Source organism: Xenopus laevis, chromosome 9_10L, assembly GCF_017654675.1.
Source record: "Xenopus laevis strain J_2021 chromosome 9_10L, Xenopus_laevis_v10.1, whole genome shotgun sequence".
NCBI lineage: Eukaryota > Metazoa > Chordata > Amphibia > Anura > Pipidae > Xenopus > Xenopus laevis.
The window spans coordinates 95621515-95645676 of record NC_054387.1 but is presented as its reverse complement, the minus strand read 5'-3'; the positions used below and the strand labels follow the sequence as shown (position 1 = coordinate 95645676).

Here is a 24162-nt window from a genome sequence, read left to right as displayed (position 1 = left end):
ACTCAGGTAGGAAGTGATGTCACACAAAGCTAACATGGCAGCTGCTATACTAAACAAACAGATTAGACCTTCTAGAGCAGTTTTACTCTGGTACGCTAAAGCATTCTACAGAATGAATAAAGTGTTATAGCTTGCACTATTGCGGGTAATCTATTGGCAATAACCTGCCTCAGTAGCTTCCCTTCTACTTTAAGGTGGCAAAAAGGTGGCAATCATTTTTTGCTTAAAAAAAGGTTTTTTTGGGTGAAAGATTTTTCACCTTTTACTTTTATGTGATTAAGGCACCTAAAAATACAGCTTTTAATTTTTTTCAATTTCAGTTTTCAAACATTGCCCTCTTCCCAGTGTTTATATTTGTTGTATATGCCATTCATTCAGGCTCAAGACAGATGCTAAACAGCACAAGTACAGTCGTCTGTGTAACTAAGCAACCAGCCTACTGCCAGTTACAAAATAAAAAGCAAATATCCGATTCATTGCTATGGGTGACTGCAGTGGGCAATTATCACCCATCTTTATAAATCAGCGCCATTATGCAATTTGATTTCTTTATGTTGGGGAATTGGCACAATAGATGAAAGGATTGTTTGTTCTAATATAGGTCATTTATCAAAAGAAAGACTGAATTGTCTCTTCCATGTTATGTTTGGGAATCGTTCATGGATTTTTTTTTTAAATTCCATGTTAATACGATAGTGTGTGTGTGTCTACACAGACACACATGATCAGCTATTTTCTGGGGGTTTTTTTTTCAAAGATCTGATTTCACTTTAACATTAACATCCATTTCTGTTAATAAATGCAAAAAAATAAATGATAATAATAATAAATTGCACTGTTCCATGTCCTATGGCAACTAAACATAAACACTTCCTAGGGGGTGAATACTTTTTGTAGGCACTGTATATAGTGATGTGACCTAAGCAACAAAAAAAATTCCACCAGATTTTTGCGTAAACGGTATAGATGACTGATTACTACCAGAATTAAAATTTAATATAAAAGATGGTCTCAAACAACTGATACACTAAAATAATATGGAGGACATTTTAAAGGCCATGATGTCTATAGTATTGGGGTGCTGCTAAATGTTTCAATTCCTCTTCACCTTGTATTAGATAAGCTGCTTTAGAAAACATTAAGAGACAACCATCCTGGTAATATGTTTCCTTATATTCCCGACTCAACTTCTCTCTTATGCTGTAGGCTCTTTTGCACAGGGCCCTCCTACTATTTTGTTAACATTATGCAAAGGCTATGCACTATTGTATGGGTAATAATCATAGCATCTACAGCACCGTTTCAGATTACAAGCATGTAGGGTATCACCTACCTTGTCATATGTTGGTGGATACTGGGAGGCAAACTCCAGCTGATGGATAATGACTTCATTGGGTGGCACATTCCTCTTCTTCATGTCACGCAGGATGTCTAACAAGTAGGCATAATCCAAGCGCTTCACAGCTGCGCTAATCAAGGTGCTGTATATATAAGTGTTAGGGATAACACCAGAAATCTGAAAAAGCAAAACCGATGGGGAATATTCATTTGATACACATCTATTATTTCAAGAAAGAAAATCATTTCATTTTTGTGGGACTAATAAATGTTCAGGAATTGCACAAATAAATAAATAGCCCAAATATATCACACCCTAATTTTTCAAATTCATACTTACTGCATTATAGTTTGCATTACATTTATTTGACTCAATCTGTCCTTCATGAAGCTATACAGATTCCTATTTACAATGCCATTCACAGGATCATAAATTCGATTGTGATCCTTTAACAAACTTTCAGATAACTTGCCCACCACAGATGTCAGGCCTGGAATATTAGCCCCCTTTTCAAATTCTGTCATCAAACAAGTCTTTGTCAAGCAGAAAAGAAGGTTCATCTGTCGTATAAAGTGATGCTACAGGGCTGATATTGCGAATCGGCCCGTAGGCACAAAAAATGTTCTGTGAATCAGCAGAGAAGACTTAAGGTTCTGTTCTTCTCTAAAGATTTTAAATTGTATTAAGATAATTTGTAAATTTAATAGCAGTTGAAACCACTATTTCTCACTTTCTGTTCACTGGGTCTGACTTTAAAACAGTGTAACGGGAGTTAGGTTTCCTCTAGTTTTTTTTAATCAGCTGGCTTGCAACACTGTTTAGAAAGAGTCAGGAGTTCAGAGAAAGTAAACAGCTGGATACTGCTTTTAAAAGCAATTGCATTTTAAAATAACTTTAAAACCATTGAAAATGTGTTAATGTATATTGAAAATTTAATTTTCTTTCACTGTGCAAAAAAACTGTATTTGGTTAGAGGACCCCTTTAAATGAATGCTTTTACTGGTATGGAATAGAAAGGGAAATTATTTTAAAATCCATAGAGAAAAAAATGACTTTAACACACCAAACATAATTTAAAGGTAATATACCCTTGAAAGAAAACTGGTTTACTTTTTTTTTAGATGCCTCCCCCTGTTCATAAGTGGGGGTGCAGTCATTTTTTCACTTTGCACACTGCCTAGTAGGTCATAAACAATCCCTAATGATAAAATCTGGACTGGATTACTGCTGCTTCAGCATTTTAAAAGGCAAAAATGGGCATGCAATCATGAATTTCGTATCTGTCTGTACCGTCATGTCTTCGAGTAGCTGTAATCCATCGTCTTTTTTGTGACATGAAATCGCCAGACCACAGAATGTCTGAATATTTGGAGCAATTCCTCTTTGTGCAAAAATAGGCAGTAATTCCTGTAAAGAGAAATATAGTGTATCATTGACATTTAAAATGTTAGTACAGGTATGGGACCTGTTCTCCAGAATGCTTGGGACCTGGGGTTTTCCAGATAAAGGATCTTTCTGTAATTTGGATTCTCACGCCTTAAGTTTACTAGAAAATCATGTAAACATTAAATAAACTCAATAAGCTGGTATTGCATCCGATAAGGATTAATTATATCTTATTTTGATTCAAATACAATGCACTATTTTATTATTACAGAGAAAAGGGAATCATTTTTAAAAATGTAGATTATTTGATTATAATGGAGTCTATGAGTGACAGCCTTTCCGTAATTCGGAGCTTTCTGGGTTTCAGGATAATGGATTCCATACCTGTATTTTAAAGTAGTTATGAACATTAAATGTCCTCTTAACGGGGGAATATACAACCCTTGTTGAATGTGAGTTCAATGTATGGAGTTTGTGCTGAACACAGGTCTTTTGCTTTAATCACTTAAAAATATATGGGTTTTGTTATATCTTCAGCTAAACAGGGCAAACAGAGAGACTGAAGTTACTCCATGTTTGGTACTTGCGATGTAGATAATTCGATTACCAGTATACACCCCCTGTCCCTCCTTTGTTGTGACTGTTTTGTTGACAGGAGTACCTGATGCAGGGGGATTCGTTTTGCAATGGGAGTCTAATTATGTACCTGACGAGGACCAAATATGGAGTAGCTTCTATTTCAACGCTTGCCCTGTTTATCTTAACTATAGATTTTGTGATTAAAACAATAGACAAATAGACAAATAGTATGTTTATCCCTCTTTAATAGCACATCTTACACAGATAATTTGCTGTTAGCCCGTAATATGTTATAATGTTGCTCTACTTAGCACTAACCAGAGGAATGTGAGATGATCAAACAAATCTATTGTGAATTGCAAAGGCAAGTGTGCGTTTGAATGCAGAATTAGCATTTCTTTTGTAATCAGGCTATGCAATCTCATTCCCCATCTTTCTTTTTTCTGCCATTTTTTCATTGTTACACATGGAGATTTGCATTTGCTACTTGTAGGAGGTTATATGATTTAGCAAACCCTATAATCTTGCACCCACAGGTAAAATCCTATTTTGCCCATTTAAAATTAGTTACATAATACTGTATTTTTGAAAGATATCAATTTTATGCCTTGACATTTTTGTGGGTAAATTAATATGGTCTTTGGTTGCTGTTCTGAAGAGTGAGCAGCAAAATCTTCAACTTATTTCATAACAAAAATACTACCAATAATATCACTGACAAGGTTTATAAAGATCCCAAGTTGTCTAAAATAATACGAGTCACCGGTATAAACAACAATTTACAGCAGTGCTGCATACCTCCCAACATTTTGAAAATTAAAAGAGGGAAGAAAAAATTTGGCACACATAGCTCCGTGATTTTTTGACCACGGACTTTTTGTTGTGGCCACACCCCCTAATTACCATGTTCATTTTACAAAATTTGGCAGCTTATGAAAGTTTGAACATATTTCTGTGTTTTTATTCAGTTATTACAGTTTTGCTAATGAAGGTGAATTTCCCTTTAAACTGTAAGTTTAACTTTTCCCAAGGGACCTTCTTATCTAGATTTTCACAATTACTTATTTGCTTATCTCAAAATTGTTACAAAGTATCTTAGCTGCACCTGGTGGCTGTTCTGGGCTCTCTGCTAAAAGCCAATTAAGTTAGAAACTTTGTTTCTTTTTCTGGCTGTTCAGTGCAGAGAAAGTAGAGACTTTTCAGTACAAACGCTGGACCGCCGGACTGCGGGTTGAGCTGTCAAAAGTGGGACTGTCCCGGTGAAAACGGGACAGTTGGGAGGTATGGTGCTGTTCAACTGGCGGCCCGAACCCCCCTTGTGTGCCCCCCACATGAAAGTCTGCCTGCTGTGACTGCTTACCTTGTATAAATTTACAAGGTATACTGAGATTAACTGGCCCCTGTGTTGTTTAAACCTCAAATTCAGACAGTAACCTCCTGCATTGTTCCCACATGTAATCCCCCTGCATTGTTCACACCTCTGTGTGTGCTGTACTTTGCCTGCCATATGCTGCTTGTGTGTGTCATACTCAGTCTGTCTCATCATAATCTGCCTGTGGGAGTTTGTTAGCATTTGGAAAAACTCGTTAGGGGGTCCTCAAGGTGTTTAATCATATGCTGGGGGTTGCGGTGTTATCCACAAGAGAGGATGAGGCATATGGATTTAATATGACTTAACCTTGTTTCACTTATGAGTGATATCCCTGCAGTGAACACCAACTATTTGTTTTTTTTTTTTGGTGTGCTAACACCATTGATCTGGACATGGTCTTAAAAGTTCTTGTGGTAAAATGGGTGTGGTTTAAAGAGGGTGTGGTGTAAAAACAGGGAGTGGTCAACACTGGCTTCCAGTATCGGCCCTCCACCATGTAGGCCAGAAAAATTCCAACCATTGGCACCACAGAAGGATGTATTCAGGGCTTCTCTTTTCTTACCTTTGCAGAATGCAGGTTTATCAATTTACTCCGCTTTCTCAATAAAGTGTTGAAAAATGTCACGTCTGCTTTAACTTTGGCAGAATCCATGGTGTTTAACAAATTTGATTCTATCTTGTCGTCAGGTTCTATTATTTCCGCTAACAGTGTAAAGGTTTTTATAGTTGGCGAAACCTTGTCATTATGCATCTTCTGTATGATCCCCTCCATTCCACCAATCAATGCAAGCCTATTAGTTGGGGTGGATACACTGCCTAACGAGACAACGATGTCTGTGTTTGCTGGCCCATCTAAAAGGTTTGGAAGGTGCAAGGAAGTAGATGAGGGCAATATCAGTGCATCGCATATCTCTTGGTTTCTAGCAGGTTGAGGAATTGTGTTAATTTCTTTAGCATTTTCCTGTAAACACAGATTATCCATGCCTTTACTATTAGATATCCCAAGTTGTGTAGATTCGCCAATGAACAGCTGCTTTTCTAACATCTCTACATCCAGCTCACTAGTTGCATTCATTTTTTTCTTCATCCCTTTAATATGTTTGCCTGTCTTAGCTTTTAACATTCGTGGCGCTGGCTCTTTAGAAGATAACAACAAAGCTGAAGCCTCAGCAGGGTCTCCAATACCACAGTCTCTAGTAGCCCGTAGAAGCAAGTTGTAAGTACTGTTGTCAGGCTTTATACCAAGACGTATCATCTGCCTCCATACCTGTTTAAGTAAAACAAGAATGCTTAGCAATTTTAAAAAAAGCTTTTCCCTATTTATTCAAATGTGTAATAGGAGGAGGTTATCCACCAGGAAGATAACATTCTAAATTTTTTTCTTAGGTTAAGTGAATTAAATCAGGTTGTTGTATGATAATAAACAATGACCATAAATCTCCTGCTCAGTGATGTCATCAGTTATAAATGGTGGGTATTAATATCACATGACCCCTTAAACTTGAGCATTATATACTGTACCCTTTATTTTAAGACTAAGGATTCACCGAATACAGGATTCAGCCTTTTTCAGCAGGATTCGGATTCGGGCGAATCCTTCTGCCAGGCCAAACCGAATCCTAATTTGCATATGCAAATTAGGGGCAGGGAGGGAAATCACCTGACTTTTTGTCACAAAACGAGGAAGTAATAAAGCTTTTCCTCTTCCCACCCCTAATTTGCATATGTAAATTAAGATTTGGTTCGGTATTTGGCCGAATCTTTCGCAAAGGATTCGGGGGTTCGGCTGAATCCAAAATAGTGGATTCGGTGCATCCCTATATAAGACGGAACCTAATCATGGACTTCCCAGTTGACCAAAGCATACATTCTATATTTTGAAATGGCAAGTTCTTATAGCAATCATAAGTAATTTTTGTCATACCTTGTAAATTATAAAGGATAATATGCCTCCTTCTAATACATATGTTTATTTGGAAATCACCTTGGAGTTCCAAGTTAATTGTTTACAGTGTGAAAAATAACTAAATTATTGCTTTTTTTTTTTATTAAATAAAAAGCGACGAAAAACATGAAAGAAAGAAAAACTGCCATTTATTGTGATACTGTTCTGCAGGAAATTCAGAATTATTTTCTGGATTTTCATCTCCGCAGAAGAAGCAGCAATTTATAGTTTTCAGTTAAAGTTTTAAACAGAAAATCTTCTCAGCCTCAAGGCCTACCTACACAAATTTCTTTTGCCACAAATGAATCAGTTATCTCCCACTGCCTCCCTAGCAGGAGTCAAACATTGTATTTTAGCACAAATATTGTTTCATGTCTTATTTGGGGGAAAAAACAAACCTTTCTAATATCACTGAAACCGAAAAAAGGCAAAACTTTCTAAAGTAAATAAAACATATGTATACTAGACATTTAGTTGTCTCAGTTTATCTGTGGTATCAACAGCACTTCTTTGTTGAAGATCATAGCAAAGATGTACCTGCAGAGAGTAGCGGAAGCCAATTTCTTTGTTTTTAATGCAGCTCATTAGTAAAATATTGAATGTATCCTTTGTAATAATGTGCCCTTCTTGTACAATTTCCTGAAAAACATAAAAATGTAATCTTTCCGTAAGATGAATTCTGCAACACACATTAATAAATTTTCCGAAATCAATGCAGACATTGTTTAATTAGGGAATGAGATGGGATTGCAGCAACTTTAGGTATTCTATTAGAAAGTAACCAAGTTCACAATTGACTGTAAAGGGACCCTTCTCCCAAAAACTGATTTGTTAATCATAATGAAAGACAATTTTAGGTTTTGTTATTTGCAAATGTATTGTCATGTACTATTAAAGCAATGCAAAATGAAAAGTATTTTATTTTCATGAGTTGTTATCATTATATCCTTGACACCAATGTGTGGCCATCCTATAAAGAAAAAGGGTTTTAAGACTGAAGTATTATTCTAACTAAAGTACTATTTTATGCAATTATTATGACATAAGGTATTCATTTCCTTTCAAACCTTTACCTTGAAGATCTCCATACTGTTCTGGAGGTCAGAACAGAGTGCAAATACTTTCAACAAACTCTGATATGTGACCAGATTTAGCTGGATGCTTTTTGACTTCAGTTCTTGTCGCAGTTTTAAGGCTTGCTGTAAACCTGACTCCTTCCATGGAGATTCTGCACATGCATTGAACAAAGCTGTGTATGTGGGATCAGTGGGTACCAAGCCTCGTTTCTTCATCTAAAATGTAACAGCAATTCCATTCAGATAGACATAACGGATATACACAAAGCATTAAATATTATACAGATCACAGGTTTATCTTTTGAGTTACTTCTAAGAGCTAACCTGAGAAACCTCTTATTTAGACAATACCTGTATTACATTATCAAAATATTTCTATGTACCAGTAACGTGTGTTTGATTTAACATATTAAAACTATTAATGAAGTCCTATAAAATGTTTAATGTTACTTCTAAGAGCTAATCTGAGAAACCTCTTATTTAGATAATACCTGTACTACATAATCAAAATATTTCTATGTACCAGTAACTTCTGTTTGATTAAATATATTAAAACTATAAATGAGGTCTTATAAAATGTTTAATGCAAAGTATACATAAAACAGATTTTTTTTTTAAACTCTTAGTTGCATGTACATAGTTCACAAACAGGCTGAGAAATTGCACAGTGTGCAGAACTAAAAACCATACATACAATTGTCAAGTGACTTCCTAGATCAATATCCGCAGATTATCCTGACACCCCAAATTAATTAAATACTGTGGAGCTCATTAATAAACAGTGGGCAGTAACCCATAGCAACCAATTACATTTCTGTTCAACCTGCAGCTGGCTTACTGATTACTTGCTATGAGTTACTGCCCTGCTGTAAATTTACCCATCGTTTATAAATGAGTCTTATTAAGGGTACAGACACCTCCATATCCTTCCAAAAAGCATGTTAGTTAAGGTTTGAGTAGGTTTCAGCAACCTACTGGGACCAAACATGGAGAATACCTTTCTTCTATTCCTGTTAAATGTAGTTTTAACTTGCAGCCTATTATAACTAAAACTATGGCTGTATTAAAGAGATATTTAGATATTTAAGTAGATCATATGGGGTCAGTATGTACTAATTTTTAATATGACATTATGTTAATTGAATAAACGTTTGAATTTGTATGAATCATAGGCTACGGGACAATTGTTTGTTTAATGACTTTTTAATGGTGAACTGAGACACATCCCTGTGGCCTTGCTCCTGATTATGGATTGACAGCATAGACTCCCTTGTGGATTAAAGAGATAAACAAATAAAAATATTTTTTGAGAAGACCTGGAACTACTTACGTCTGAGTATAAGCTAAATGCTTTCTTCACATAGCCAGCTCTCCCACAGCCTCCAATTAAAACAGTGTAATTACTTTCATCAGGCTGTAGTCTCTCCTCTTGCAGCATGTTCACTTCAAACAATTGCAGTGCTTCAGCAAGCTGAATATAAAAGTAAAGAAAACATTACACAAAATTCATGAAAGCAAAATTTCTACTTTAATACGTGTTTAAACTCATGTATATTGACACTTTTACTGTTGACTAATTCCATCAATTTACTGACTGATGCAGTTTCACTTGCATCCACAAATATAGTAGAAGATGCAGAATTAAAAATTAGGAGCACAATCTGCTCAGTTAGTTCAAGAGCTCATCTGGTTTAAGATCTTTAATCCATCATCATCATCTCGCAGCATTCAGGTCAGTTAATTTACTCATGACAGAACTGGAATAATTTGGTAATCTTTAAAGGGATACTGTCATGGGAAAAAATTTTTTTTTCAAAATGAATCAGTTAATAGTGCTGCTCCAGCAGAATTCTGCACTGAAATCCATTTCTCAAAAGAGCAAACAGATTTTTTTATATTCAATTTTGAAATCTGACATGGGGCTAGACATTTTGTCAATTTCCCAGCTGCCCCAAGTCATGTGACTTGTGCTCTGATAAACTTCAATCACTCTTTACTGCTGTACTGCAAGTTGGAGTGATATCACCCTCTCCCTTTCCCCCCCAGCAGCCAAACAAAAGAACAATAGGAAGGTAACCAGATAACAGCTCCCTAACACAAGATAACAGCTGCCTGGTAGATCTAAGAACAGCACTCAATAGTAAAAACTCATGTCCCACTGAGACACATTCAGTTACATTGAGAAGGAAAAACGGCAGCCTGCCAGAAAGCATTTCTCTCCTAAAGTGCAGGCACAAGTCACATGACCAGGGGCAGCTGGGAAATTGACAAAATGTATAGCCCCATGTCAGATTTAAAAATTGAATATAAAAAATATCTGTTTGCTCTTTTGAGAAATGGATTTCAGTGCAGAATTCTGCTGGAGCAGCACTATTAACTGATTCATTTTGAAAAAAATTTTTTTTCCCATGACAGTATCCCTTTAAGATAAGCTATAATAAATACTTTAGTAAAAGTGGTTCTGGGAAAAATAGATCATCGCCAGTTCTATACATGGCAACATGAAGTAATATTTTTGTTTAAAGAATGTGCTTTCAAGAAATATTTGACAGATGCCCCATGTATGTTTATATGCTACCATACTGAGAAAATGTTTTGCAAACACATTGGTAAAATCAAATTCTACCATTTAATAAATGAAACCATTACATGTATACATCTTACCTTATCTTGTTTGATCTTTGCTTTGCACTTTAAAAAGTACCAATAAGGAGTGTTCCTTTGTCTCCTCCTAATAGGATACTTGGGCCCTTCTTCGTCATCTTCATGTGCTAATGTTTGGAGCTCAGGTGATGTTTTCTTAAAAAATGCCCTAGATGAATATTTTCCTGTCACGGTCCCAAAAGCTTCTTCCTCCATATTGTCCACACCTGGATTTGTGTTATCATTTTCTCTGGAGATGACATAAGTCCTCTGACTATTTGATATGTGACGTTGTGAGACTGAAGAGTTACAATACCTCTGGCATTGCATTGATCCAAACCAATAAATGGAATTGTCCAAGTCTTTAGAAGCCAATATCTTTCTGCAGACAGGCTGTGTCTGACAAACAGAGCGGGGATACAAGTAACGAGCAAGGTGTTGCAGAAGTCTCATGATCACTAGTTAAGAAATTCCCAATAGGAGCTGCAGAGAAAAACATATGTTTTGGAAATTGCTTTTTCGAATATTTTTCTTAGTTTTTTTTTAAATTGTTTTTATCAATCATCATTGATTTTTATAATTACAGCTAATTTTATTCACCAAACTACTAGCAGGGGCCATTGTATCAATACAAGCTGTAACGCCAAATATCAAAGCAAAGTACATATCAATAGCCCCCTAAAATTCATCCCCACCATGACATCAATAAGCTTAGAATATCAATGTTACTACTTGTGTGGGTGTGTAATGGTTTACTAGTGTATTGTTGTTTACATTTATAACAGGAGAAGATTTAGTGGATTCACCGGCTCTTTCAAAAGGGTAACATACAGCGATATTTAATATTAGCAAAACAATTAGTGTTTGCATTGAAAATCACATTGAAATGCAGCTGTTGATTTTCAGGATGTTTTAGGCAACAGTCACAAAACAAGCAGCTGAACAAGCATCACACAGAAGGCAATGGGGTGGGATTATAACTAAATTACTGAATTAAAGGGATTGTTCACCTTTCAACACTTTTTTCAGTTCAGTTGCTTTCAGATAGTTCACCAGAAATAAAGAGTTTTTCCAATAACGTTCTATTTTCTATGTGCGATTGTTTTTCTAATACAGTAGAAACTTTTACATTGTAAAATGAGGGAATCAGGGGATGTAAAATGGGGGTTCTAATGTATTGTAGTGTAAGTCTAATTTCTCACCTTTTTAAAGCAGCTCGAGGGGGGGACGCAGAATCTCAGATCTATTCTAAATTGATACATTTAGTTGATATATTTGTTATCTTTGCCCCTGCTGAGCAGAATCTCTGGGTTTCATTATAGGCAGCTGTTAGAATTGATACAATAGTTGCTAATACTCCAGAGATGCTGCTAAGAAACGTATCAATTAAGGCTAAGGGCACACTAGGCGATAGCGCCGCGATTTGACTCGCGGCGACTTTTCGCCGCGACTTTTAATCCGCAATCGCTGGGGAAACTTTGGCGCTGGCGTCTATGGGGAATCGCGAGCGTAAAAACACACGCGGCGATCTTTTTTCTATTGTCGCTCGAAATCGCCTCGCTAGGCGATTTCGAGCGACAATAGAAAAAAGATCGCCGCGTGTGTTTTTACGCTGGCGATTTGACGCGATTCCCCATAGACGCCAGCGCCAAAGTTTCCACAGCGATTGCGGATTAAAAGTCGCGGCGAAAAGTCGCCGCGAGTCAAATCGCGGCGCTATCGCCTAGTGTGCCCTTAGCCTAAATGTTGCAAAATTGTAACATCACAGAGTCTGCAACTGGATCAGAGACTGAAACACCAGAGACAGGAACCTTAAAAGAGAACCAGACCCCTTATTCATAAAACCCCTACCCTACATAGCCCCACCTCTGCTCCCCCAGCCTAGATGTAAACTCCAGTAATTGCCCCTAAGTCTTTACTTACCTCTCTTTGCAGATTCAACGCAGCTCACAGGCGCCATCTTCCAGCGTTTCGGTAATCTTCAGGTCTTCTTCCTGCCCCTCGGCTACTTCCGTGACTTTCGGCGCATGCGCAGTTGTTCAGGACTGGAATATTGCTACAACTGTGCATGCGCTGATACGGCGCTTTACATAGTGAACACTAGCGAAGTGCTGAACATGCGTGATCTCCGCTGCGTTGACTCTGCAACGAGGGGTAATTAACGGTTTAGGGGCAATTACTGGAGTTTACACCTAGGCTGGGGGGGAGCAGGGGGGACTATGGACGGTAGGGGGTAGGGGATTTTATGAATAAGGGGTTTGGTTCTCCTTTATGCGCATGACATCACATACGCCGCATGCGAGTGACTGGACATGGCTGCTCGCATCAGGAGATCCCTTTCGGTATGGTTAGCGTAGCGCTGGTGGGGGGTATTTAAAAAAAAAAAAAAAAAAACTACTGTTATCCCAAACCGGAATGTGGGCTCTATTAGCCAGCACCTTTTTGGTTGGGGATAACATTTTTACTCAACAGGTGCCCTTTAAGTTATCAGGCAATGGCTTCTTCCTCTGATATAATAAATACCAAAATAATAATGTATTACCTACATTTGCAGGAACATAAAAGGAAACTCAACTTTGAAGTAATTTAATTTTTTTTGCAAGCCATTATTAGGCTATGTATTTCAAACATGATATTTATTATATTTCTTCTGCCACCTATACTTCCCTTTTCTACTTTAGCTTACTGTTGCAAGCAATGTAGGACTCAATAGAGGGTAATAAAAGTTTATTAATTATGAAAAATACTCAATTTAGAAGCCTTGTAGCATATCATGGCAGCACAGCCATCAAAGCACTGTACAGACTAGTGATGTGCAGGTCAGGGTTTTCCTGACCCGCACCTAACCCGCGCTTCCGGGGTCCTTTAATAGACCTGCCCCACCTTGCCGATGATGTAACAAAAGGGGCGGGGCGAGCAGATACGAGACTATAAAACCAGAACCCGGAAGCTGGCATTTGAAGGTGGCGGGCGGGGAGAGCAGAAGAAGAGCTCAACCGGCACCCGCCCACCACCCACGAGTTCGACCCAAACCCGTGGGTATCGGGTCAGCCCGCACATCACTAGTACAAACTAATGCACAGAACTAGGAGTAGCCTGCTGCTTTTCAGTCTTGTTATGAACTAGGGACAAGTTTGTTTAAATGCACAGTATAAGCCCTTTTCAATATTAACTGAATGAATGGATTGTCCTGAACATACTTTTTGTCTATTGTTTTACTTATCTCTGATTTCTATTACTTCTGACACTAAACAAGAATATTAAGCCAATGTCACTTTAGTACTTCCTGTCTCTTCTGGTCCCCAAGAACTTCGAAAGAACTGATAAAAATGATTACCAGACCACTGAGAAGCCCCTGACAATGAGCGGCTGCTTAGATAAGGGATAGGTTTGTTTCTTTCAGTTCCACCGTTTGTCATCTCTAATGGAAGGAACAGCAAAACCATAGATATTGCCTAATTGAAATAATAGGGTATGTTGGCCTATTCACTGAGCTCAAGTTGGAGAGGATAGGGACTGAACTGTCACTGAAAGTGACTTTGCTGCAGGCTGACAAACTCAGCGTGGCACAAAATCTAAATAAAAGTAGTCCCGCTTCATAAGGACAAAATCTGGTTATGGAAAGTCTCTTATTGGTAATACCCAAAATGCCTTTGCGTTAGGAATGAGCCAGTTGCGTGTGTGAGTGAGTGAGTGTGTGTGTGTGTGTGAGTGAGTGTGTGAGTGAGTGTGTGAGTGAGTGTGTGTGTGTGAGTGAGTGAGTGTGTGAGTGAGTGTGTGAGTGTGTGTGAGCGAGCGAGCGTGTCCGGAGTGTGACATTGGCACTGTTTGTCTGCGCTGCTGCTGGACATACTGACACTGAAACACACATTTCCCTATTAAATCACGTGGCTAAGAGTACACATTCCTAAATGACTTTATACGAATAAAACCGGACGTAATAACTTACTAGTCAACATCCCCTCACGTTTGGCCGGCACCTCTCGCTTCTTATCACTCACAGCTTTGAGCCACAACTCCTCCCGGCGTGCTTTGCTATGGTTCCTTCCCAGAATGCCCTGCTCTAAGGTTGAGAAATCGATCGTAGGTGTCGTGCGGCGTTCTGCTGGTTGAGTCTGATGCTGTTATTTGGTGTTGGTGGTGCGGGGCTCGGTACCGGTAACGATGCAGGAGTTAATCGCTTGTGTGGACCACTTACGGTTCGATCTGGAGCTGGCCGTGGAACAACAGCTGGGGGCTCAACCCCTTCCATTCCCGGGCATGGACAGTGAGTACCGGGGCCTGATCCCTCCCATAACCGGGTTGGGCTTTAAAAACCGGATAATGGTGTTCCCCCCCCCTCCTGTTTTTTTAAGAGTGGTTAGTGTGGGCTGAATGTGACTCTTTGGGCATGAGGCAGTGACCTACACGTGACTTAAGGCAGGAGAAACTGAATAGTGGAACCTGCTTCCTTTTGTTTGTCGTTTTCTTCTTCCTTGGGGTCCTCCAGCTGCTGGTAACTTACAGCTCTCAGAGACAGCAGCTGGGAGATTTGACAAGTGACTGGTCGCAGGTTGGACACCAAGCTTGACATGAAGCTTGTCAGTACATCAAAAGGACAGGCCACAAACCAGGCTTGGAAGGATATCTGCCCTGGCTCCATGTAACCCTTATTTAGGGTAATGACAGTCAACAACAGTTTAATAGGAAATAGCTTGAATGTTCTGCTCCTGGCAGTCCTTGGTTTCCCTTGGCAACTGAAACTACTGCAATTGCCTTCTTTATATCTGAAATACTCCCGAGACTGTCAGAAATGTGCCCATATAGCAGAACCATACATAATAATAAGCTGTCATCTAGGGTTTCTACCAGCCTGTGTAGAATGTCAGAAAGGCTGGTATATTTTCACAAAAATTCCGTAGCTTTGTAACCAAACTTATTTTATCTGTGTCCTATTTATGGTGCCTGCAGAATGTAAACATTGCAGAAAACAAAGTGCCAAAAAATACCTTGCCTACAATTGACTGGGAATCACTACATGAAAAACATTTTACATGCAGTACACCAGCATAATTGTGCAAAAATTCAGAAGAGAGCTTCAGAAGAACAAAAATTGGCCCTATGACACCTGTGTATGGCTTTTGTAAGAAACCATAAGATATTAATCTACCAACAGGAATAATGCTGACCAGTTCACTTAAATGAAAAGGCATAAACATACAAGTGGGATCTAAGATTAACGGCAACAGAGCTTGGGGGAAATAGCAACTTTCCATCTACATTTAAATGCAGACTAAAACAAACAGATTTTACTAGAGAAGGAGCACTTGCCAATCAGGACACGTGTTCATGGTTTGTTAGTATTCCTGTGAATCTTGATTACATTTTAGTTTTGTGGCTTCCAGTCTTTTGATAATTTTACAGCTACCTGGTTGCTAGGGTTCAATTTACCCTAGCAACCAGGGAATTATTTTATTGGGAAGCTGAAAGATGAATAGAAGAACAGAGCTAAAATACGTCAAATGAGTTCATATATATATATATATATATATATATATATATATATATATATATAAAGAGAGAGAGTATATAATAACCATACACTCTTTACCATTCCCAATTGAATGCATCCATCGTGCACCATGATTTTCAGTTTTAACAGCAAATCGCTACTTATCCAATATAGGTTACACCCTGCAATTATTGTTGTCAGGGTAACATAGTAAACTATAATAGATTCAAAGAACGGAGCACCAAGGAGGCCAGTTGTTAAAAATCTTTAAAAAGTGTCTCCCTGAAGTGGCAGGGAGCTACGAAACGCCTGAAGCGGGCAGCCTAAGTTTGTGTTATGCTGCTGTAATTATGGAGATTTTAAATAAATTTTTGAATAAATCTTGACTTTTTAAAGATTTTTGACAACTGGCCTCCTCTGTGCTCCGTTCTTTGAATCTATTATGGACAAGAAATCACTGCAGGGGATGGCAGTACACGTGCAGCACGCTGAAGACAGTTAAAGTCCGGTAAGTGCTCCCACTTAAGCTATTTGTTCTGTAAACTAGATGAGGTTTTAAAAAATAAATTACACCTTGCTAACTGATCCAGAGTAAACATCTGAAGCCATCTCGAGTTTACCTCAGATGGGTCAACAAATTCCTTTCAGACTCCATAGAGCAATTGGACCAGTTCCTGGATCATTCTGTACTAAAACTACAGTAACACCATATTTTCTTACTTTCTAAGAAGGCATTCAACTGTCTAATGAATCTGCTAGTACAACTGCTTTGTTGAAAGAGAATTCCCAAAGTCACTGCTCGTAAAGTGGTGTTTCACCTTTGAGATAACTTTTAGTATGTTATAAAATGGCTATTCATATTCAAGTATCTTATCCAAATATTATCCATATCAATGCATGGTTGCTACGGTAATTTGGACTTTATCAACAAGACTGCTGAAATTGCAAACTGGAAAGCTGCTGCATAAAAAGCTAAACAACTTAAAAACCATAAAAATTGAAAACCAATTGCAAATTGTCTCATTATATCGATCTCTACGTCATAATAAAAGTTATCTCAAAGGTGAACAACCCCTTTAATGTGTAAACCCCTCTTTTCATCACCTCTAGTTTAGTGAGATATACAAACTGACATTCTGAGAATAGGCACATGGCCTTTTTTTCTATTTATTTTCCTTTCTATTCCGCCTCTATCTGGTTGCCAGGGTTAGTGACAACCAGTAACCTAATAGCAAATAATTTTGAGATCAGATTTTTATTCGATATTTTTATATTCATCTTAAAGTCTGTCATTCAAATCAGTGTTCCACTTAACCCGACAACAAGGTCATTTTAAATTTCAAACAAAAACGGTAACCTCCATTCAATAACCTTAAAAATCATAAAAGTCTGCTTAAAGGGGGTGGTTCACCTTCAAGTTAACTTTTAGTATGTTATAGAATGGCTGATTCTAAAGAACTTTTCAATTGGTCTTTATTATTTATTTTTTATAGTGTTTTTATTATTTCCCTTCTTCAGACTCTTTCCAGCTTTCAAATGGGGGTCACTGACCCCATCTAAAAAACAAATGCTCTTTAAGAATACACATTTATTGTTCTTGCTACTTTTTATTACTCCTCTTTCTATTAAGGCTTCTCCTATTCATATTCCAGTCAATGCATGGTTGCTAGGGTAATTTGGAGCCTAGCAACTGGATGGCTGAAATTACCAACTGGAGAGCTGCTGAATAAAAAGTTAAATAACTCAAAAACCACAAATAATATAAATTGAAAAACAATGGCAAATTGTCTCAGAATAACACTCTCTACATTATACTAAAACTTAACTTAAAGGTGAACAACCCCTTTAAGGTTAATTGTGCATACTTGCATGAAAAAGCAACAGTGCCATTACCCTAAGATAATAGCTGCTTTTGTTGCATAAGTATTAGTAAAAAAATCATATTAAAGAACTATTTATTGTTATGACAATAAATAGATATATACAGTCTATATTCATGTTATAGTTAACTTGTAAATAAGACAAAATTCCCCTAAACACATCTTGGTAGTAATGAGGTCAAGGGCTTATTTATTTTGCACTTCTCTTTTTGATAATTGAAATTGTCTTTTGCAGAATCTGGGGCTGCTGTTTGTGAGTTTTTTCTGAAGTCGGCCTGTGGAAAAGGTAAATCACCAAAAATTATCATAATTCCATAGAATATATGTTCTAAATAGAGAAGTCCAAAGTTGGAATTGCAATTAGAATTACACAAACTGTATTTCCATTGTATGTATTTCACATCTGTACAGAGTACATTATTCTATTATTTACATTACAATCACATCACTATAACTGGTGTTTCAGTATTTCCATATACTTCTGTTTTGTTAATGCCACCTCTAGCAAGTTAAGAAAGTATCTCTCTTTACTGCTACCCACTTCTCAAACCTGGTGGGGTCTGGGGAATTTGCAGTTGGTGTTTGAGAAGACCATTTTCCACCAGAAGTCACAAAGTTAATTACATTCCCAGATTATGTTGGTAAAGGTCTCTTCCTCATCACCCCACCTTAAACAGGTTGGTTATATGTTAGGGTACACAGACGTGTGCGATCCGACGTGCTGCAACAAAACGATGGCGTCAAATCGCATGTGGCGGAAATAAGGTAAGTAATGGAAATGTCGGATGAAGTCGCAGCGTTGCTCCGACTCGACAAAACTGTCGGATGCAGATGCATCGTCTGCATCCGACAGTTGTGTTGGTTGCATCGGATCAACGCTGCAACACCATCCGACAATGCATTCACTTACTTATTTCCATTGCATGCAATTTGGGGCCGTTGTTTTGTTGCAGCATGTCGGATCATGCCAAAAACTTCCGTGTAGTCCTACCCTTAGGGTTGAATTTATTTAAAAAACAAAGAAAGGCTAATACAGTAATGGGGAACAATATATGAGGCAGCCCCACATATATTAGATCGCTAACTTTTTTCCCCAGCCAAAAAATAAAAAAAGCATTGGTTTAGGGGTCTTTCTAACTAAGTGGGGTGTCACTATTTTACTAGTAGTTCCCAACACTCTTTTCAAACATCTTTTCAATCTCTACTATTGTAGAGATTCTCCGTTTTTACAATAATGTGCAAGTTCATTAAGGCTAAGCATAAGGGAGCCTATGGAAATACTAGCTAGAATATGCATACAGTATTTAGTTACATACCTTCTTAGACCTGCTAATTTAGCCAGTTACCCAAAATATGGGGTTGGTGCATCACCAATTATACATAAGTAGAGAGAGGATATTGTATTTTCTTTATTTTTAACTGCGTTTCTGTCCGTGCAGGTGGAATGTGTCCGTTTAGGCATATCAGTGGAGAGAAGACTGTAGTCTGTAAACATTGGTTGCGGGGCCTTTGTAAGAAGGGAGACCAGTGTGAATTCTTGCATGAGTATGATATGACCAAAATGCCTGAGTGCTACTTCTACTCCAAGTTTGGTAAGTGACTGTATTAGTGGGTTTTTTGACATTGCAATCTATTCTGAAAGGTTACACCTGTGCTGGTCAATGTATAACACAGTACAGGGACCTGTTATCCAGAATGCTCGGCATGGGGGTTTTCTGGATAAGGGGTCTGTTATTTGAATTGCCATACTTTTAGTCTACTAAAAAATCATTTAAACATTAAATAACCCAATAGGTTTGTTTGGCCACCAATACGGATTTCTTTTTATGTTAGTTGGGATTCAAATACAAGGTACTGTTACATTAATACAGAGAAAAAAATAAAATTTCAAATGATTTGATTGAAATAGAGTCTGTCGGAGATGGCCTTTCCATAATAAGGAGCCTTCTGGATAACAGGTTTCTGCATAATGGATCCCATAACTGTACTTGACTTTTTTTTCCCCTTTAGTCTGATGGAAATATTAAAAAGTAATTTTTTTTCATAACCAACAGGTATATGTAAGGGCTCACCTGGGATACGGGACATACTATTCTATGATTCCACTGGATTTCAGTCTGTTCAGACAGAAAACATATACTGTTTCTTTATTTGTTTTCTTTCTGTTTGTTTATGTGTAGTTTTGTGATCTGCAATTCCCCACAGCTGTTCAGATTTGTACATTTTAGCCATTAGCAGAATTAATTACCATGGTCCCGTTCAATCAGATGATGGCCTAAAAGTGTGGATCTGGACAGAATAACAACAGTTGCCATGTATGTCCTTGTTTAGTATTTTCTTTTGCTACCTGCCTGCATATTCCTATTACCTTCTGTAGCACTTCTGTTGTAGTTTTATTCCCTTACATGAAGCTACCAGGAGATAGCACAAAGCTAAAAAACTGTACAATTCATAACCCGGCCAACTTTATAAATTTGCTAATCTAAATACAGAGATACTGTAAAACTCTTTACTCTTTCAGTAGCTCACTTTGTCACAAGTTCAGTAAGTAGAACTTGTGCTATGCATTCTGTCTGCAATTTTAATTGAGAGTAACGTACACTTGTTTTTGCGTAAATCCAGAATCACATTGCTAATCTGAGGATTACTGCACATTATTGAATTATAGTTGTATTGTTTCTATTTGTTAGGTGAGTGCAGTAACAAAGAGTGCCCATTTTTGCATATTGACCCGGAATCAAAGATAAAAGACTGCCCATGGTACGACAGGGGCTTCTGTAAACACGGTAAGATAATAGGACCTTTACAGTCTTTGCCATTATGTTGTATAAAGGAATGTCCGTAGCGATTAATTTATATGATGTCTTTTCAGGGCCTCTTTGCAGGCACCGGCATACTCGAAGAGTCATTTGTGTCAACTACTTGGTGGGATTCTGTATCGAAGGCCCTAACTGTAAATTTATGCAGTAAGTACACTTATTTTCCATTTTCTTGACTGGTAATTATTTAGTATGGGACTTTCCATGCATGTAGTGTTCATATCCACTCTATTTGTGTCCTTCCCAAGTAAAATTCTGTCCAAAGCGTAGCACAGATATCCGTGTCTGCCCCATAAATATATTGCTGACTGTATTTGGCAGCTCTGTATTTTCAAGAGAGGGACAGGGATAGGCATGTAGGAGCACCCCATGTTGTCCCCTAGAAAAACACAGTTAACAAAAAGCACCCCACAATCGTGGCAAGAATCATATATTTTCCCCTCAGATCGCTACAGAACTTTATCTCGAAAGTTAATCAATCATCCTTTAGTATTGTTGTGTTCCTTCGTGGTTCCTAAGGAGAAACCTGATCTATCTTACTCCAGTGTTTTAGAAATTTGACCCCACCCCAAGTTTGAACTAGCATGGATAATAGCACTCAATATTGAAGTGCTCAACCCCTGTATTCTTTCCTTTCGGATCAGGTGCCAAACAGTGTATTGCCAAACCTGCCACTGGTTAGGAAGTCACATCCAGTCCAAATTACTGCTGCACACTGACAAAGCGAATCAACTTTTTAGTTGTGTAATTTTATAGGCTCAAAACAAAGTAGACAAATGTAGAGGCAATAAAATTACACAATTAAAAAGTTGATTTGCTCTAGCATCTAGCAGTATCTAGCAGTAATTTGGACTAGCATAGATAATAGGACATACCAGAAGTTATCCCTTAAATGGACAACGTTTTCTATCATGAATATCCCTATATATATATATATATATATATATATATATCTATATATATATATATATATATATATATATATATATCTCTCTATCTATCTCTATATTTCTCTCTATATATCTATCTCTATATATCTATCTCTATATATATATATATATATCTATCTATATATATCTCTATCTATCTATCTATCTATCTATCTATCTATATATAGATATATATATATCTATATATAGATAGATATATAGATATATATATATATATATATATATATATATATATATATATATATATATATATATATAAAGCGTAGCGATGGGCGAATTTGTCCCGAAATTTGTGAATTTCCCATGAAATTCGTGAAACGGGGAAGAATTTGTGAAATGTGAATTTTGACACCAGCGTCAATTCGCAGGCATCAAAATTGATTGATGACATTTGACGCGCATTAAAGTCAATGGACGCCCATTTAAATGTCGCCGGCAAACGTGGAAATTCGCGCCTGGCAAATAAATTCGCCCATCACTAATAAAAGAGACATTATACTGGAAATTTTACAATTTTTCTGGAGGTTATGAGGGAATTAGTCTTACTGGTTTCTCAATATAATTCTGCAGTCCTCGTTTTGAATTACCTATGGGAACCACCGAACAGCCGCCTCTACCTCAGCAGACACAGATTCAGCAGAAGGTATTAGTCTATTTACACTATGCAAACTTGCCAGTTGAAATTGTGGTCGAAGAGTTCTCACAGGTTTATTTTTCATCTGCAGCAAAATAATAACCAGGTGTTACAAAGATCATCCTCACTCATTCAGCTAACAAGCCAGAACTCTCCTGTCGGCCAACAGCGTTCTCCACAGACAATCGGGGTCATGCAGTCACAAAGCGGCAACATGGGGAACCGGGGGCCTAGGCCACTGGACCAGGTTACCTGCTATAAGGTCAGAATTTATCTAGAGTGGTTATATAGTAATAGCCAGTATTGACTGGGGAATTCCATATATGATCTTTAAAATGGTAGAATTTTTTTTTTTTTAAAGAATCTTGTAGCCTTGTAAACAATTGCTCTGCTTGGACATTCACTAATGCTATTGAAGGCACTTTTAATACAAGTATAAATACAAATCCATAAAAACCATTAAAATCAACAGAATAAAACCTTTTGGCGCAAACTGACAAACCTGATGCAATGTCTGTATACAAGATCGTCAATACGATTGTTTTGCCACCAGTATGGATTTGTGCAGTTTAGTTTAGGATAAAATACAAGCTACCTTTTTTATTATTAGAGAAAAAGGAAATCATTTTTAAACAAAATTGTACTTGTGATGCACCCTAAGAAAAAAACATTGGTACAAAACACAGCACTAAATTGATTCAAGTCTCTCTTTTCGGCATTGAATGTTTGTTTTTGTTTACAATTGCAGTGTGGGGAGAAAGGACATTATGCCAACAGATGTACAAAAGGTCACTTGGCTTTCCTGAGTGGACAGTGACACGTGGTTTGGGGTACGGACATAGTTCTTGCAAGGACCCAGTGAGCAGACGTTTCAATTTTAATATCAAGAGGGCGGAGGCTTTCCTTGTTCTTATGTAAATATTGGGATCTTTTCTGCTATTTACTCCGTTTTAAGCAGTTCATGGGAATCTTCTCCTGCCAAGAACTGTTGGGCAAAGAGAGTTTTTGCCAATAACTATTTTTTTAAATAAAAATTGTAAATTAATTTTTATTTCTTTTTTATTTCTTTAATATAACTTTTGTACAGACGTGATCAAATGCCAACAGTTCTTTTGGATTTAACATTGTTAATAAACTCTATTTTAGTGATGACTGGAAACTGCTCACTGCATCTCAACAGCCTTCTTTTAACCCAGAATTGATTATTCAGTACTCCCTAGCATATTGGAATAAATGTGTCTTTTTAGAGGAATTTAATAGCTTTTTACCCAAATGTATTAGCAGACATGCTCATTCAAAATCCATGAATATCCTAGTTAGAAAACAAAAGCAAAGATCTGATTGGTTGCTATGAGCCACATCACCGGTAATGTTTCACTCCTTTTTTTTTTTTTATTTTTAAACACAGAATGATCAGGCCCATGTATGTATGTTTGTATGTATGGCCGAATGTATTGTCTTGTGTCGACTTTGCGAAATCCGCAGTCTGTTCGCGCTGGAGCTGACATAAGACTTCTGGATGCAAGCAGACAAAAAGATTCGGCTAGTAGTTAGGGGCTGAATGTAGGCCAAGAAACTGCCCCTATGCTCATATTTGCAGCCTTCTGTCTGCACTCCGACCCACTGTGAAATCTGCTCCATGTAGGAGAAAAGTTGCCACAATAAAAAAAAAAAAAAAACTTCGGCCAGTGCATGCATCATAGAACAGAACTTTCCATGTCCACCTTAGGCATTGCTGTAACTTGGCCTCAGATGTAAATGATTTCCAACTATGAGAGGCTCATGATGTAGATGTTTTGTTAAAGGAGTTGTTCACCTTTAAATTAGCTTTTAGTATAATGTAGTGAATGAAATTCTGAGACAATTTGCAATTGTTTTTTTCATTGTGGTTTTTAAGTTATTTAGCAGCTCTCCAGTTTGCAAAATCTTACCCTAGCAACCATGCATTGATTTGAATAAGAGACTGGAATTGGAGAGGGTAGCAAAACAATACATTTGCAGCTTTACAGAGCATTTGTTTTTAAGATGGGGCGCCGACCCCCATTTGG

The 24162-nt window shown here is 37.5% G+C and overlaps 2 protein-coding genes across 3 annotated transcripts in view; one reads left to right on the top strand and one right to left on the bottom strand.

Moving 5' to 3' along the window:
* The window catches only part of ptcd1.L (pentatricopeptide repeat domain 1 L homeolog), a 16366-nt gene extending 1980 nt beyond the window's left edge, over positions 1–14386 (bottom strand). Inside the window, exons 1-9 of one of the 2 annotated variants that reach the window (XM_041575720.1) lie at positions 14290–14386; positions 12264–12482; positions 10362–10823; positions 9028–9168; positions 7695–7913; positions 7159–7260; positions 5239–5943; positions 2630–2746; positions 1334–1516 (exon numbers count right to left, since the gene is read on the bottom strand). In XM_041575720.1, the coding sequence (XP_041431654.1) occupies positions 1334–1516; positions 2630–2746; positions 5239–5943; positions 7159–7260; positions 7695–7913; positions 9028–9168; positions 10362–10793 (1899 nt within the window). In that variant the 5' untranslated portion in view covers positions 10794–10823; positions 12264–12482; positions 14290–14386. 2 annotated transcript variants of the gene reach the window in all.
* An 87-nt stretch (positions 14387–14473) lies between these two features.
* Positions 14474–23263, top strand: cpsf4.L (cleavage and polyadenylation specific factor 4 L homeolog). Its single transcript, XM_018236256.2, has 8 exons — positions 14474–14607; positions 17947–17997; positions 19151–19303; positions 20402–20497; positions 20584–20677; positions 22051–22123; positions 22206–22376; positions 22863–23263. The coding sequence occupies exons 1-8, from the start codon at positions 14505–14507 to the stop codon at positions 22929–22931; spliced, it is 810 nt and encodes a 269-aa protein (XP_018091745.1). The 5' UTR covers positions 14474–14504; the 3' UTR covers positions 22932–23263.
* Positions 23264–24162: the final 899 nt, after the last annotated feature.

What these genes read in the sequence shown, in the direction of transcription:
- cpsf4.L (XM_018236256.2), top strand. Translation starts at nt 14,505, where the DNA reads ATGCAGGAGTTAATCGCTTGTGTGGACCACTTACGGTTCGATCTGGAG. An exon ending in CAGGGGCTTCTGTAAACACG is followed by an intron (nt 20,498 to 20,583) that starts GTAAGATAATAG and finishes ATGTCTTTTCAG; the next exon opens with GGCCTCTTTGCAGGCACCGG. An exon ending in ACCAGGTTACCTGCTATAAG is followed by an intron (nt 22,377 to 22,862) that starts GTCAGAATTTAT and finishes TTACAATTGCAG; the next exon opens with TGTGGGGAGAAAGGACATTA.